At 37.4% G+C, this 14,227-nt stretch overlaps 1 protein-coding gene across 1 annotated transcript in view; it reads right to left on the bottom strand.

Moving 5' to 3' along the window:
- The window catches only part of pde1cb (phosphodiesterase 1C, calmodulin-dependent b), a 175,854-nt gene extending 164,239 nt beyond the window's left edge, over positions 1 to 11,615 (bottom strand). Inside the window, exon 1 of the mRNA XM_049476575.1 lies at positions 11,368 to 11,615. Within this exon, the coding sequence (XP_049332532.1) occupies positions 11,368 to 11,536 (169 nt within the window). The 5' untranslated portion in view covers positions 11,537 to 11,615. The remainder of the gene's footprint in view (positions 1 to 11,367) is intronic.
- Between the last annotated feature and the right edge of the window lie 2,612 nt (positions 11,616 to 14,227).

Consider the following 14,227-nt stretch of genomic DNA (forward strand, 5'->3'; position numbering starts at 1 on the left):
ATATTTTTGAGGTTGGAATTGCTCACTATATGTGGGCAGCAGTAGTAATTCACACTGAATTCAGCCAAATCAGTTTCGTATGTTTACACACCACATAACACTACTCAGTCTCTGGCCTGGCGAGCGTCAGAAAACAATAAAAGCATATGACACTGTGTTGATTATGATGGCAAACATTAAGAGTATAAACAAGCTCATTAGCGGCTGATCCGTCTGCGCAGAGAGAGCGGAAAGGAGGGAAGCTGCCCCGGATAAGCTGTTCCTCACGGCTGTTTCTGTGGAGACACGTCCAAGTAATTACGAGAGTGTGAGCAGCCGGGGACCGCGTGTATTCCCAATATACGCCCTCATTAGAGGGACATTTAAGGTAATGTCAAAGCCGTCTTCAACCCAGTGGAAACTGTTCGGCTTCTGGAAGAGTTGGCCAGGGAATTTAGGCGCAACTTGTTTTTTAGGGTTTATTTAGGTGGGAAACAAAAGCATTAGGACACCTGCTTATTTCCGTTAAGGGTTTCTTCTAAAATCAAAGGTATTAAATGAGATTTCCTGCTTTTGTTGGAGTAACTGTGTCTCTAACCAGATCGCAAAAATCACTCAGGCCAGGTCCAGGCTGAATATCTGATATTTTTCATGGCCTGCCACTTCTGGGCTTAACAAGAACTGTCCTTGTGCTCTTCCATTTCCTCACTATGTTCCTCACAGTGGAAACTGACAGGTTAAATCTCTTTTGACAACTTTTTGTATCCTTCCCCTTAACAACTATGTTGAACAATCTTTGTTTTTAGATCATTTGAGAGTTGTTTTGATGAGCCCATAATGCCACTCTTCAGAGGAGATTCAAATAGGAGAACAACTTGCAATTGGTCACCTTAAATACCTTTTCTCATGATTGGATACACCTGGCTATGAAGTTCAAAGCTCAATGAGGTTACCAAACCAATGTTGTGCTTCAGTAAGTCATTAAAAAGTAGTATTCAGAGTATTCAAATCAATAAAATGATAAGGGTGCCCATACTTTTGCACCGTTCACATTTTGGTTTAATGCATATTGCACATTTTCTGTATATAAATAAACCTCATTTCAATCCTGAAATATTACTGTGTCCATCAGTTATTAGATATATCAAACTGAAATGGCTGTTGCAAACACCCAAATATTTAGAACTAAAAATGATTAAGATTAATAGGGGTGCCCAAACTTTTACATTTGACTGTATAATGGCAATTCGTCCAAGCCACATGTGCCAACACTCCAGTTAGTGAATAAAATATGAGAACTGACTCATCAGCTTGTTCCAACACCCCGGTTGTCTAGTATATTACATACCACATCACATACAGAGCATCGTGCACTGTGTTGCACTGGCCCGACTCCAGTTTTAATCTAGGCCCGATTCCTGCCAAAATGCTTGGCTCACATCCTGCATGTGCCATCACCCCAATTGTTAACTATAATATGGCAATTGGTCCAAGCCACATGTACCAACCTTCCAGTTAGCAAATATAATATTAGAATCGACTCAAGAAGCCAAGAAGCTTGTGCCAATACCCCGGTTGCCGAGTATAATATGGGGAACGATCTGAGTATAATATGGGAAATGTCCTGAGCTGCTTGTGCCAACACCCTGGTTGCTGAGTATAATATGGCAGTTGGTCCGAGCCACATCTGCCAAAACTCCAGTTACTAAATATAATATTAGAACTGACTCAAGCTGCTTCTGACAACACCATGGTTGCTGAGTATAATATGGCAGTTGGTCCGAGACGCATGTGCCTAAACTTCAACATACAATATGAGAATCAGCCCAAGCTACTTGTGCAAACACACCATTTCCCAAGTACAATATGGCAAATAGTCCAAGCCACATGCGCCAACACTCCAGTTGCCAAGTATAATATCAGAATCAGCCTAAATCGTTTGTGCCAGCATCCTGGCTGCCCTGTATAATATGTCATTAAGCCCAAAACACTTGTGCCAAAACCCTGGTTGCCAAGTATAATATGGGAAACAGCCTGAGCTGAAGGTGCCAACATCCTGGTTGCTGAATATAATATGGGAAATGTCCTAAGCTGCTAGTGCCAACACCCCGATTGCCAAGTATAATATGGCAATTGGTCCAAGCCAAATGTGCTAACACTCCAGTTACCGAATATAATATTAGAATCAACTCAAGAAGCTTGTGCCAACACCCTGATTGCTGAGTATAATATGGGAAATGTTGTGAGCTGCTCGAGAATAATATGGCAGTTGGTCCGAGCCGCATGTGCCAACACTCCAGTTGCCGCATACAATATGAGACTGAGCCATAGCCACTTGTGCAAACACACCATTTCCCAAGTATATTATGGCATTATGGCAAATGGTTCATGCCACATGTGCCAACATCCTGGTTGCCAAGTATGTTTCATATCACATTACATACAGAGCATCGAGCAATGGGTTAATTCAGCCTGACTCTAGACCCGATTCTGGTCTAAATAATAGCCTCTTATAAAGACCAAGTCCTGCATGTGCCGAAACCCTGGATGCTGAGTATAATATGTCAATCGGCCTGATTAGCTTGTGCTAAAACCCTGGTTGCTAGGTATAATACGGAAATCAGCCAATTTCACTTAATCTCAAACCCACACATGTTCTGAAATGCACAGGCACCACTTTTTAAATGTCTGCTCTTTATAATTACAATACATAACACTGATTATGACGGCTGTTTTATATTCCATGTTTTTGACACCCTCACATCCCCTGAGATCCACTTGCACTTAAATTCATTTTTAAATCAGTGGCTCAGAGAACAAAATGGAAAATAAGTGAAATTGACATTTTATAATGCAGGGAATCTCCAGAGAAAAGCAGCAGCTAAGGAAAGGCGCTAGCGTGAAAACAGCGTCCTGAAGACTGAAGCTAATTGACAACTGGAGTCAGGCGCTGTGGTCGGTTCCAGTCTGGGTAAGTGGGAGAGACAGGAAGAGGAAATATGTTAAACCTTACCCAGACAAATTGGCTACGCAGCTAACTGCTGCGAGCGCTAACATCGCCATGTGTGAAGTGTTTTTAACTGGAGGATTTGCTTGTCAGTTTTTCAGTATCACTAATTGGAGCTCACAACTTCTCTCTGCTCACTTCAGTGTTTCAGAGCTCTCACACACTGATCTGATCTCAGAACGGGTTATAAGTTTATTTCACTTTTATTCTAACCACCACTGTTTATCTATGAGTTTCTCTGAACTTATATTAAGCTCTGAAGCAGTAAGTTTTTCTTGTGCCTGTTTATAATGAACGTATAAAAAGAGACACATAATGGTTTAGCTGGTGACTTTTAATTTGAAATATATACTTTTAAGCTTGTTTCTTCGTCATATTATTATGCCATGTGTTTTTAGGCTATAATTCCATTAAGAAGCATTGTTAAGGACTTTTAATTTGGAATAGCTTGTCTCAGATACAGTGAAAAAGCACTTGCCTCCTTAAAAATGTCTTTAGTTTTTGTTCCTTTTTTGTCATGCTCACACTTTTTTTGGATTATCAAATAAACTTTAATATCAGACAAACTTAACCCCCACCCCCTGCATAAATTAACTGTGATAAATTACACTTTTTGGAAATCTGAGTTTAACTTCACCACTAACCACAACCAGGCCTGATTACTGCCAGACCTGTAGAATCAGGAAATCACTTAAATAGAACCTGAAGCAGATAAAATATCTTAAAAAACAACACATTATGCCCTGATCTGAAGAAATTCAAAAACAGATGAGAAGAAAACAAAGTCATTGATCATCTATCAGTCTGGAAAAGGTTACAAAATCATTTATGAAGCCATTATTTACAAATGGAGAAAACATGGAACACTGGTAAACCTTCCTTTCTGGCCAGCCAACTGAAATTACTCTAAAGGGCATGGACAACTCATCCAGGAGGTCACAAAAGACATAGAACAACATCTCAGTTAAGGTCAATGTTAATATTTAAATAATTAGATAGAGACTGTGTGAAAATGGTCTCCATGGGAGAGTTCTGAGGCAAAAAACACTGATGACCAAACAGAACACCAGAAAATCCTAACGGAGAATGTCTTTCCATCAGTTCATGACCTCAAGCTCTGGCATACTTGGGTTCTGCAGCAGGACAATGTTCCCAAGCACACAAACAAAAAGTCCACCTCTGAATGGTTTAAAAAAAAAAAAAACTAAGGTGAAGGTTTGTCTTCATAGAAATGGCCTAGAACTTAAAAAATCCTAAACAGGAAGTTTATGGTGGAAAACCCTCCCATGTGGCTGATTTAAAACAATTCTGTAAAGACTCGTTTCCAGATATCACAAATAAAAATTTGATTGCAGTTGTCGCCATGAAGGGTGGCACAAACAAGTTCGTTTTTTTTACATAGGGGCAGGTTGATTTTTAATAGATATTCTTTCCTCTAATAAATGAAATTTAACAATTAACAATTTTAAATTTGTCTCATATAAAATGTGTTTGTTATTATGACAAATGTAAGTATGATTAAAAATCATTAAAAACAAAAGAAATCTGTAGGGGGCAAATACTTTTTCACATTTGATTTATATCATCAGGTTATCTGTTAACAATGGCATTTAGAAGCACTGTGACTTTTATGTAGGGCTGCAACGATTATTCGATATAATCAACAATTTCGATTATTTAAATTTGTCGACTACAAATTTCATTGTCGACTAATCGTTTACTTTTAACAGAAGCACATTATACAAAGTGCTGGGGACAGAAACGCAATAGGAGATCACTAATACAGGTCAAAAGTGCCCAAACACAACAGATTACATATTTACTCACTAAATATCAGTACTTTCCACAATTAAACAACATCTAGACATTAAATGTCTTTTAAATCTCATGTTTAACTGTTGCATTGTCTATTGTTTTCACAGATAAAGGACATGACAGAAATAATCGCTGACCAATCATCATATTATTAGTTTGGTAGTCGAATACCAAACTAATCATTAGTTGTTGCAGCCCTACTTTTATGTTGGAAAACTAAAGTCAATTTTAACTCTTAGGTGTGAGATCCCAAGGCAGACGGCTGTAAGTCGTGAGGACTTTTATTTTGGAAAATAAGAGTTAAACTTATCCGCTGGTTATGTCATTAAGGCTGTGTGGGTTGGTGTCTCCCTACCCCTGGGTCCCGGGGGGCCGCAGGTGAGAGCCGAGGCGAGAGCAGCAGGATCCGTGACTGTCCGACGCTCATGGCAACGGCGGAACAAGCACTCCGGGGGTGAATATTTCGGGCCCCCTCTGAGGGCCGGAGCTTCCTTTAGAGAGTGAGCGGCGCGAGAGCAGAGTGAGCGCGAGAGAGCACAAGAGAGAGTGAGAGAGAGAGAGAGAGAGTGAGAGAGAGAGAGAGAGAGAGAGAGAGAGAGAGAGGACGGAAAGAGTGAAAAACAGACGGAAACAGAGTCCCTCTGAACGAGAGCGAGATCAGGACATGCCCTGCTACGTCAGATTCATTACATTAAACTGCAGTCAGCCATAACATTACAACCACCTGTAGTTACTAATACAGTGTAGATCAGCGGTTCTCTAAACTATATATTTAAAATACATTAATTGTTGCAGATAAGATAAATAAATTACCTACCCTTACTATCTCTCTCTCTCTCTACCTTTTTTTCTCTCTATCTATTCCCACATAAAATCAAACAAGAATGGGGGAAAATGGTAAAAAAATAAATAAATAATATATAATTAAATACTAATACTAATACAAATACTAATATTTGTCTCTTTTATGTAATAATCTGTATTTTTTTCTCTTTTTCTCTTGTTGTTTCCAACTTGTTTTGTTTGCTTCAATTATTATTATTATTATTATTATTATTATTATTTTAAAAAATAATAATAAAAACATATTTTTTTTCTCTTCTTCCCCCTTTTTTCACTATCCCCCACCTCTTTCTCCTGTTATACTTTTTTTTCTATTATATTTTTTGTTTTCTTCTCACAATGCCCACAGTACCTAAAACTTTGTATAAACACTAATAAACAATAAAGCTAAATCGGTCCTCCAAAGAGGGGGTGGTGGCGAACTAAAAAAATAAAAAGAAAAAAAATAAAATAAATAAATAAATTAAGTAATACAATGATTTACTAACAGCCAAAAATCTATTCACTATTTATGAATCAGTAAATACCTGAAGGAAATACCAGAATAAAAATATATATTTTTTATATAATGACATAAGCAGACAGCAATACAGACACACTATTACAATGTTGTTACTCTTTTGTTATTACAATATTATTACTATTGTGTTATTACACTGTTGTCATGATACTATTACCATGATTTTAGTATATTTTGTTATTAAACTGTTATCCCCTTTGTTTTGTTTTTTTATATTAATATTATGTTATTACTGTAACATTATTGCACTGTTATACTATTGTGTTAGTACTTTGTTATTACAATATTATTATCAGAACACACTTTTTTTACCCTTGTTTTTACATTTTAAAATTGTATTAATATAGCATTATTACACTCCTATTGTTGCTGTTATTACATAGTACTTAACATTTTGTTAATGCATTGTTATTTAGTAATGTGTAATAAATAAATTATTTCATATGCATGTTAGGATTTTGTATTTAGTAAATAAAACAAACTAGTGATGTAAATTATCCAATAATTATATAACTATAAATAATGTATTATAAGCCAGTAACTACTATAAATTCAGTATATATTACAAATAATTTTCAGACTCTGCTAGAAATGATTCACTAACTGCTATAAATGATTCAGTATATTATAAATTATGCCATAACTATATATTAAAAATTTAAACTACAATAAAGAATTATAAAGGATTACATATATACGTAAAGTAATTTATAATAAGATCTATGATAATTCAGTGTTAATTATCATTTGTTCAGTATCTACTGTAAATGATTCAGTATCTATTTAAAATAAAATAATTCAATAATTATTATAAATCATAAGTATATAACTATGATAATAACTGCTATTAAAACACTATTTTTTGTAAAATAATTCAGTGTGTCTGCCTCAAATTTTATTAATATTATAAAGTATTTAGTGTATATTATAAAAACTTGAGTAACTGTTAAAATTGATTTTATATCTATTGTTCATGATTCAGTAACTGTGTTAATGTTTCCACTGGTCAGCTTTACCATAATATATTTAATATAGACCTCAAACATAGGTTTTAATAGTATATCAGTGCACTATATCTATGTGTAGATGGTCAGGTGTGTGCAGTGGAATATAAAGTGGACAGGTTGAAAGTTGGCGCTCTCCGGTTCATGCCGTATCCGCTCTTTGATTCGTGCGTGTCCGTGGTTTGAGCTGTGATTTACATCAATCGATGCTGTTATTATCCCATCAAAGTGCTCTTTCTGAGGAAGTGAAGAGACTGGCCTTCAAAGCCCCGCTCCTCTATTCCTCCCCGGCCTCGTCCTCACTGACCACAATCACGTCCTTTCAAGCTCTTTCTCTGTTTTATTTGCTTTGTTTCTCTTATTGTCACAAAACGTGCCTGTACTCAATCATATGCAGGCAGACGAGGTTTTTTATGTATTTATTTATTTATAGGAAAGCGCTGAATAAGAGCTCCAGACTGTACACACACCTGCTTCACCTGCTTCATCTGCTTTACCTGCTTCACCACAAAGTGTAGGTATCAAATAACCCTAAAAACATCTGTGGCAGTCTATCCTGCTTCATAAATTAAGACCTGTAGGTCAAATAAAACAAATTTTTCCATTTTCTGGAAAGCAAACAGTACAAGACAAGACCAGAGGTGACATGGTGTGATGTATTGTGATGTGGTGTGACGTGATATGACAAATCATGACACGACAAGACAAGACAAGACATGACACAACGAGATGCGATGCGACACGACAAGACAAGACATGACCTGACATGACATGACATGACACGACACAACAAGACATGTCACAACAACACAAGACAAGACAAGTCACGGCAGGACACCACACGACATGACAAGACACGATGAGATGTGATGCAAAACAACAGGACAAGACAAGACACGAGAATACAAGACAAGACACAACATGACAATATAACAAGACAAGTCACAACAAGGCAAGACACAACAAGACAAGACAAGTCACGGCAGGACACCACACGACATGACTAGACACGATGAGATGTGATGCAAAACAACAGGATAAGACAAGACACGAGAATACAAGACAAGACACAACATGACATAATATAACAAGACAAGTCACAACAAGGCAAGACACAACAAGACAAGACAAGTTACGACAAGACAAGTCATGACACGACAAGGCATGACAAGACAGGACATGACATGACATGACCTGACAAAACAAGACAAGACAAGACAAGACAAGTCATGACAAGACAAGTCACGGCAAGACACAACACGACAAGACAAGACAAGACGAGGTGTGATGCAAAACGACACAAAATGACAAGATAAAACACAACAAGACAAGACAATACAAGTCATGACACAATGGAAAGCAACACAACGAGACGCGACAAGACCAGACAAGACACGGCACAACAACACGACAAGACAAGACACGACAAGACAAGTCAAGACAAGTCACAAACAGACATGACAAGACAAGACAAGACAATTCACAAAAAGACACAAGACAAGGCCAGACGTGGCATGACAGGACATGACAAAACAAAAAATGACGAGATGTGACGCGATACAACAAGGAAAGACAAGTTACGACAAGATGAGACACGACAAGACAAGACAAGTCCCGACAAGACGAGGCACGACGCGACACGATGAGACCTGACACGCGAGACGTGACATGACACCACATGACAAGACACGACGCGACAAGACAATCCATCCATTCTTTGTTTTTTTCTGAGATCAAGGGTATTAAAAGGAACACATGCTGCTTTTGTTGGAGTAACTATCTCTACTGTCTAGGTAAGACTTTCTACTAAAATTTGATGGAACTTTACTGTGAAGATTTGATTGTATTTAGTGACAAAAGCATAAGTAAAGTCAACAGTCAACCCAACTCTCAGCTCCTGAACTCATGCCAAAAGTATTGGATGGAGCACCATCACTGCAGAGGGCTTTGCTGTGAGGATTTGATTGCATTCAGTCGTGATAAAACCACAAACATCACTCAGACTATAAAGAGAACTTGCTAAACTTGAGCTGAAGCTTGAGATTGTTGGTTCCTTGTACTGACCCCAGTACTGAGCTGTGGAGCAGTGGAAGAATTGGGTTCCCTGGAATGGTGGAACTCCATAAAGAACTTAGAGAACATCATGACATCACTAGCTTTAGATCAAGTGACTGAATGCAATCAAATCCTCACAGCAATGCTGTTTGTAGAAGAAAATCTCTTCCAAAGACAGTAGAGACAGTTACTCAAATAAAAGCAGGATGAACCAATCTCTGGAAGGCTTTTTTTAGATTTAGGATTTAATTGTTGGGATGGTTCCAACCAATGGTGTGCTCCCATGATCTGTCAATAGAATAGGAGGACTATGTGTAGCAGATAAATTCTATTAACCATCTGTAAACCAACAAAAGCAGGGTCAACTCTTCTCTGGAAGGTTTTCAATGAATGTTCAAACATGCAGTGAGGATTTGGTTGCATTCAGCCATAAAGAAAATCACAAACACCACCCAAACTATATCAGGAACTTGCTAAACATGAGATTGAGCTTGAAATAGTTCCGTTAGATGGTTCCAACTCTCTAAATTTAAAGAATCTACTGACACCATGCCTAATGCAATCAAATCCACACAGCCATGCTCCAAGTTGAAGAAAATCTAGTATAAAGTCTTCCCATGGAAGGAGAAACAGTTACTTCAACAAAATCTGGATTAACTCATCTCTGAAAGGCTTTCTCTCAATGTTTAAATTTTGCTGTGAGGATTTCATTGCATTCAGTCATGATAGCATCCTAAACACCACTCAGACTATAACAAGAACTTCCTAAAGTCAAAGTCAAGCTCAAGATTGTTGGGATGGTTCCAACTCTCCACCAATGGTGTGCTCCCATGTACTGCCAATAAAATAGAATACAGAATATCTGTAGCAGATAAACCTTATGAACCAACTGGAGGTTACTTCAACAAAAGCAAGATGAGCTAATGTCTGTAAGGCTTTTTCAGAATGTAAAAACTTTGCTGTGAGGATATGATTGCATTCAGTCATGAGAACACCACAAACACAATCCAGACTACAACAAGAACTTCCTAAACTTGAAGTCGAGCTCAAGATTATTGGAATGGTTCAAATTTACAAGGGTGTGCTTCCATGTACTGCCAACAGAATAGGGCTATCTGTAGTAGATAAACCTTATGAACCAACTGGAAGTCACTCCAACAAAAGCAGGACAAACTCTCCTCTGAAACGCTTTTTCTGAGATAATTTGATTGCAGTCAGCCATGGTAACATCACAAACACTACAAAACAAAAAAAACGAAAACTTCCTAAACTTGAGCTTGAGATTGTTGGGATTGTTCCAACTCACCACCAATGTACTGCCAATAGAATATAACTATCAGTACTCCCAAAAAAAAGCAAGATAAACACCACAAACGCCACTCAAGGCTATAACAAGAACTTCCTAAACCTGAAGTCAAGCTTAAGATTTTTTTAATGGTTCCAACTCAGAATAGAATAGGACTCTATCTTATCTGTAGCAGATAAACCTGATGAACCAACTGGAAGTTACTCAAACAAAGGAGTAGGATATATATTAAAACCGAAAGGCTTTGAATGGATGTTCAAACATAGCTCTAAAGATTTTCAGACACAGTAACACCACAAACGCCACTCAGAATTTAAAGAGAACTTCCTAAACCTAAGCTTGACATAGTTGTGATGGTTCCAACTCACCACCATCAGTGTGCTTCCATGTTCTGCCAATAGAATAGGACTATATAAAGTGGATAAACTTAATGAACCAACTGTAAGTTACTCCAACAAAAGCAGGTTCTTTATTAAAACTCTTCATTGGATGTTCAAACATTGCTGTGAGGATTGGTTGTGAGTGACTGCATTCAGCCATGATAAAATCTTAATACTCAGACCATAACAAGAACTAGCAAACATGAGATTGAACTTGAAATGTTGGGATGGTTCCAACTCACAATAGATAGCAGATAAACCTAATGAACAAACTGGAAGTTACTTCAACAGTAGGATGTATATTAAAACCCTTCTTTAGGAGGTTTTTAATGGATATTCAAACATTGCTGTGAGGATTTGATTGCACCCAGTCATGGAAACACCACAAACGCCACCCAAGAACTTAAAGAGAACTTCCTAAACTTGAGCTCGAGACAGTTTGGATGGTTGCAACTCACCAGCACCGCTGGGCTCCCTCTTCCTCCTGCTCCCCAGCTCGTGCTCCTTCTTCTCCAGCTCGTGCTCCTCGCGCTCCCTCTCCTTGCGCTCGCTCTGCGGTTCCGAGCCCACCTTCACCTTCAGGAGCGCGGGGCGCGTTCGCGCCAACGCCGAGGTGACCGAGCCCATGCGCGCAGGGGCTCAGAGCAGAGCGCGCGGCTCCACCAGCGCAGAGCGCGCGCGGACCGCCGCCTCCATCACCGAGAAGACAAACACAGTGTGCGCGCGCCCCGCCGGATCCTGCCGTCTTATACCGCCCCGCGCCTTTTTTTTTTCCAGCCCTCGCGAGCCGCAGTGAATGAACACCGCGGGGGGCGACAGAGGGACGACGTAAACAAGCGCGTGACGAAGATTCTCCAACCCTGAACACACTGTCTGTCTCCAACACAGGAAGTCCTGAACAGGGTCTATAACTGTAAACACAACTTTAAACACACATTTATATAAACCAGGGTCTATAACTGTAAACACAACTTCACACACACATATACATATATAAACCAGGGTCGTTTACAGTTATAGACCATGGTTTCTATATGTATATAAATGTATAAAGTTGTTCTGTATATATAAATATATAAATGTTCTGTAAGGACTATAACTGTAAAAACAACGTTATACATTTATATACATATACGAACCAGGGTCTATAACTAAACAACTTTCTACATTTATATGTAAACCAGGGTCTATAACTGTAAACACAACTTTCTACATTTATATATTAACCAGGGTCTATAACTGTAAACACAACTTTCTACATTTATATCCATATATAACCAGGGTCTGTAACTGTAAACACAACTTTCTACATTAACATGTAAACCAGGGTCTATAACTTTAAACACGTTTATTCATACATACATATATAAACCATGGTCTATTACAGTTATAGACCCTGGTTTATATATAAACGTATAAAGTTGTGTTTACAGTTATAGACCCTGGTTTATATATGGATGTAAATGTATAAAGTTGTGTTTACAGCTTTAGACCCTGGTTTATATATGTATGTATGTATGTATGTATATATATGTATGACTTTATACATTTATATCCATATATAAACCAGGGTCTATAACTGTAAACACAACTTTATACATTTATATCCATATATAAACCAGGGTCTATATCTGTAATCACAACTCAATACATACATATACATATATAAATCAGGGTCTATAACTGTAAACACAACTTTATACATTTATATCCATATATAAACCAGGGTCTATAACTGCCTTAACAAGTATTTATAAGTGTAAACAAAAGCATGTATGCCTAAACATGTGTCTATAAATGTAAAAAGAATTCAACATAACTAAACTAATGTCTATAATTGTAAAGAATAGTCTTTTTTAACAATGGTCTATATATTTAGTGGTGTTTATAAATGTAAACAATAATATATATACTGTATATTTTTTTTTCCTATGTAGGGTAAGAGCAGCTGTATTCTTTATTTCTTATTTTTTGTGCCAATATTCAGTGATGCATTTAGTTATAACTTCTTTATGAGTTCTTATATTTCCATCATTTAGACCAACAGAACTCTGTAAATAGAAAACATATAACCCATTTCAGTTCCTGAGCTGAGAGATGATTATATGTATGAAGTTTTATTTCTCACAATTTCTTTTTCTTAGCTAGTTTTAACAAATCAACACTTTAACTTAACTTTAATTTAAAACAGTGTTTGTTTTAAATTAATTGTTTTGAAGGGATACAATCCGTACTTGGTTAAATGGTTTAAGGTCACTCTGCTGCCGCAGGATTGGAACAAATTGTACTTCCAGGGAAGCCAGTGGGAACATCGCTTGTACCAGGAGAGGACTGGGTCTTCTCCACTGGGAAACAACAAAATCAACAAAACTGCGCTTCCTAACCAACCAATGAGTACATCTGCCTCATCACTGCATCCTGCTGAACTAATTTGGACACCAAACATGTTGGCTTGGCTGACCAACTACATAAACCAGAAGCCTGTATACTAGTGCATCTCAAAATATTAGATTATCATTGAAAAGTTACTTTATTTCAGTAATTCAGTCCAAAATGAGAAGCTCATATAATATATAGATAAGCATTTATTTATTTTAATTATTGATGATTATGGCTTACAGCCAATAAAAACCCAAAAAGCAGTGTCTCAGAAAGTTAGAATATTATATAAGACCAATTGGTACTTTTGGTAGTGTGCCAAGTCCTGCTGGAAAATGAAATTTGCATCTACTTAAACTTAATAAAACACAGTGGATCAACACCAGCAGATGACATGTCTCTCCAAACCATCACTGATTGTGGAAACTTCACACTAGACCCTTAAAAGCACTTCATGCTTCTCTTTGCTGACAACTTTTCTGGAGATGTGGATTTCATTTTTCAGCAGGACTTGGCACTCTGCCCACACTGCTAAAAGTACCAACTGGTACATCATTCAAAAACATTTTGAAGCCAAACTTCATGCTGCAGCTTTTTTTATGCGTCAAACCTCAATATGAACAAACATGAGCTAGAAGATGAAGATGACTTTCAGTTTCACCCAGCTTAACATAATGAGTATTTAACCACATCCTTTCCCTCGGAATACAGTGAAATAAAATTGTATTTGTCCTCCGCCCACACAAATTTCTTTTGTTTTAAATTTTTCTAATTATTAAACAGATTTTAATATCAGACAAAGATAATCTGAGTAATAAATACAAAAAAAGGTTTTTTATGAAGCAGAGTTCAATTTCACTAACCACAACCTGTGCCTGGACCCAGGAATTGCCACTTGTGGCTTTCTATTATTTGCAAACTGGCCTACTGAAATTACTC

Source organism: Astyanax mexicanus, chromosome 4 (assembly GCF_023375975.1).
Source record: "Astyanax mexicanus isolate ESR-SI-001 chromosome 4, AstMex3_surface, whole genome shotgun sequence".
Lineage (NCBI taxonomy): Eukaryota > Metazoa > Chordata > Actinopteri > Characiformes > Acestrorhamphidae > Astyanax > Astyanax mexicanus.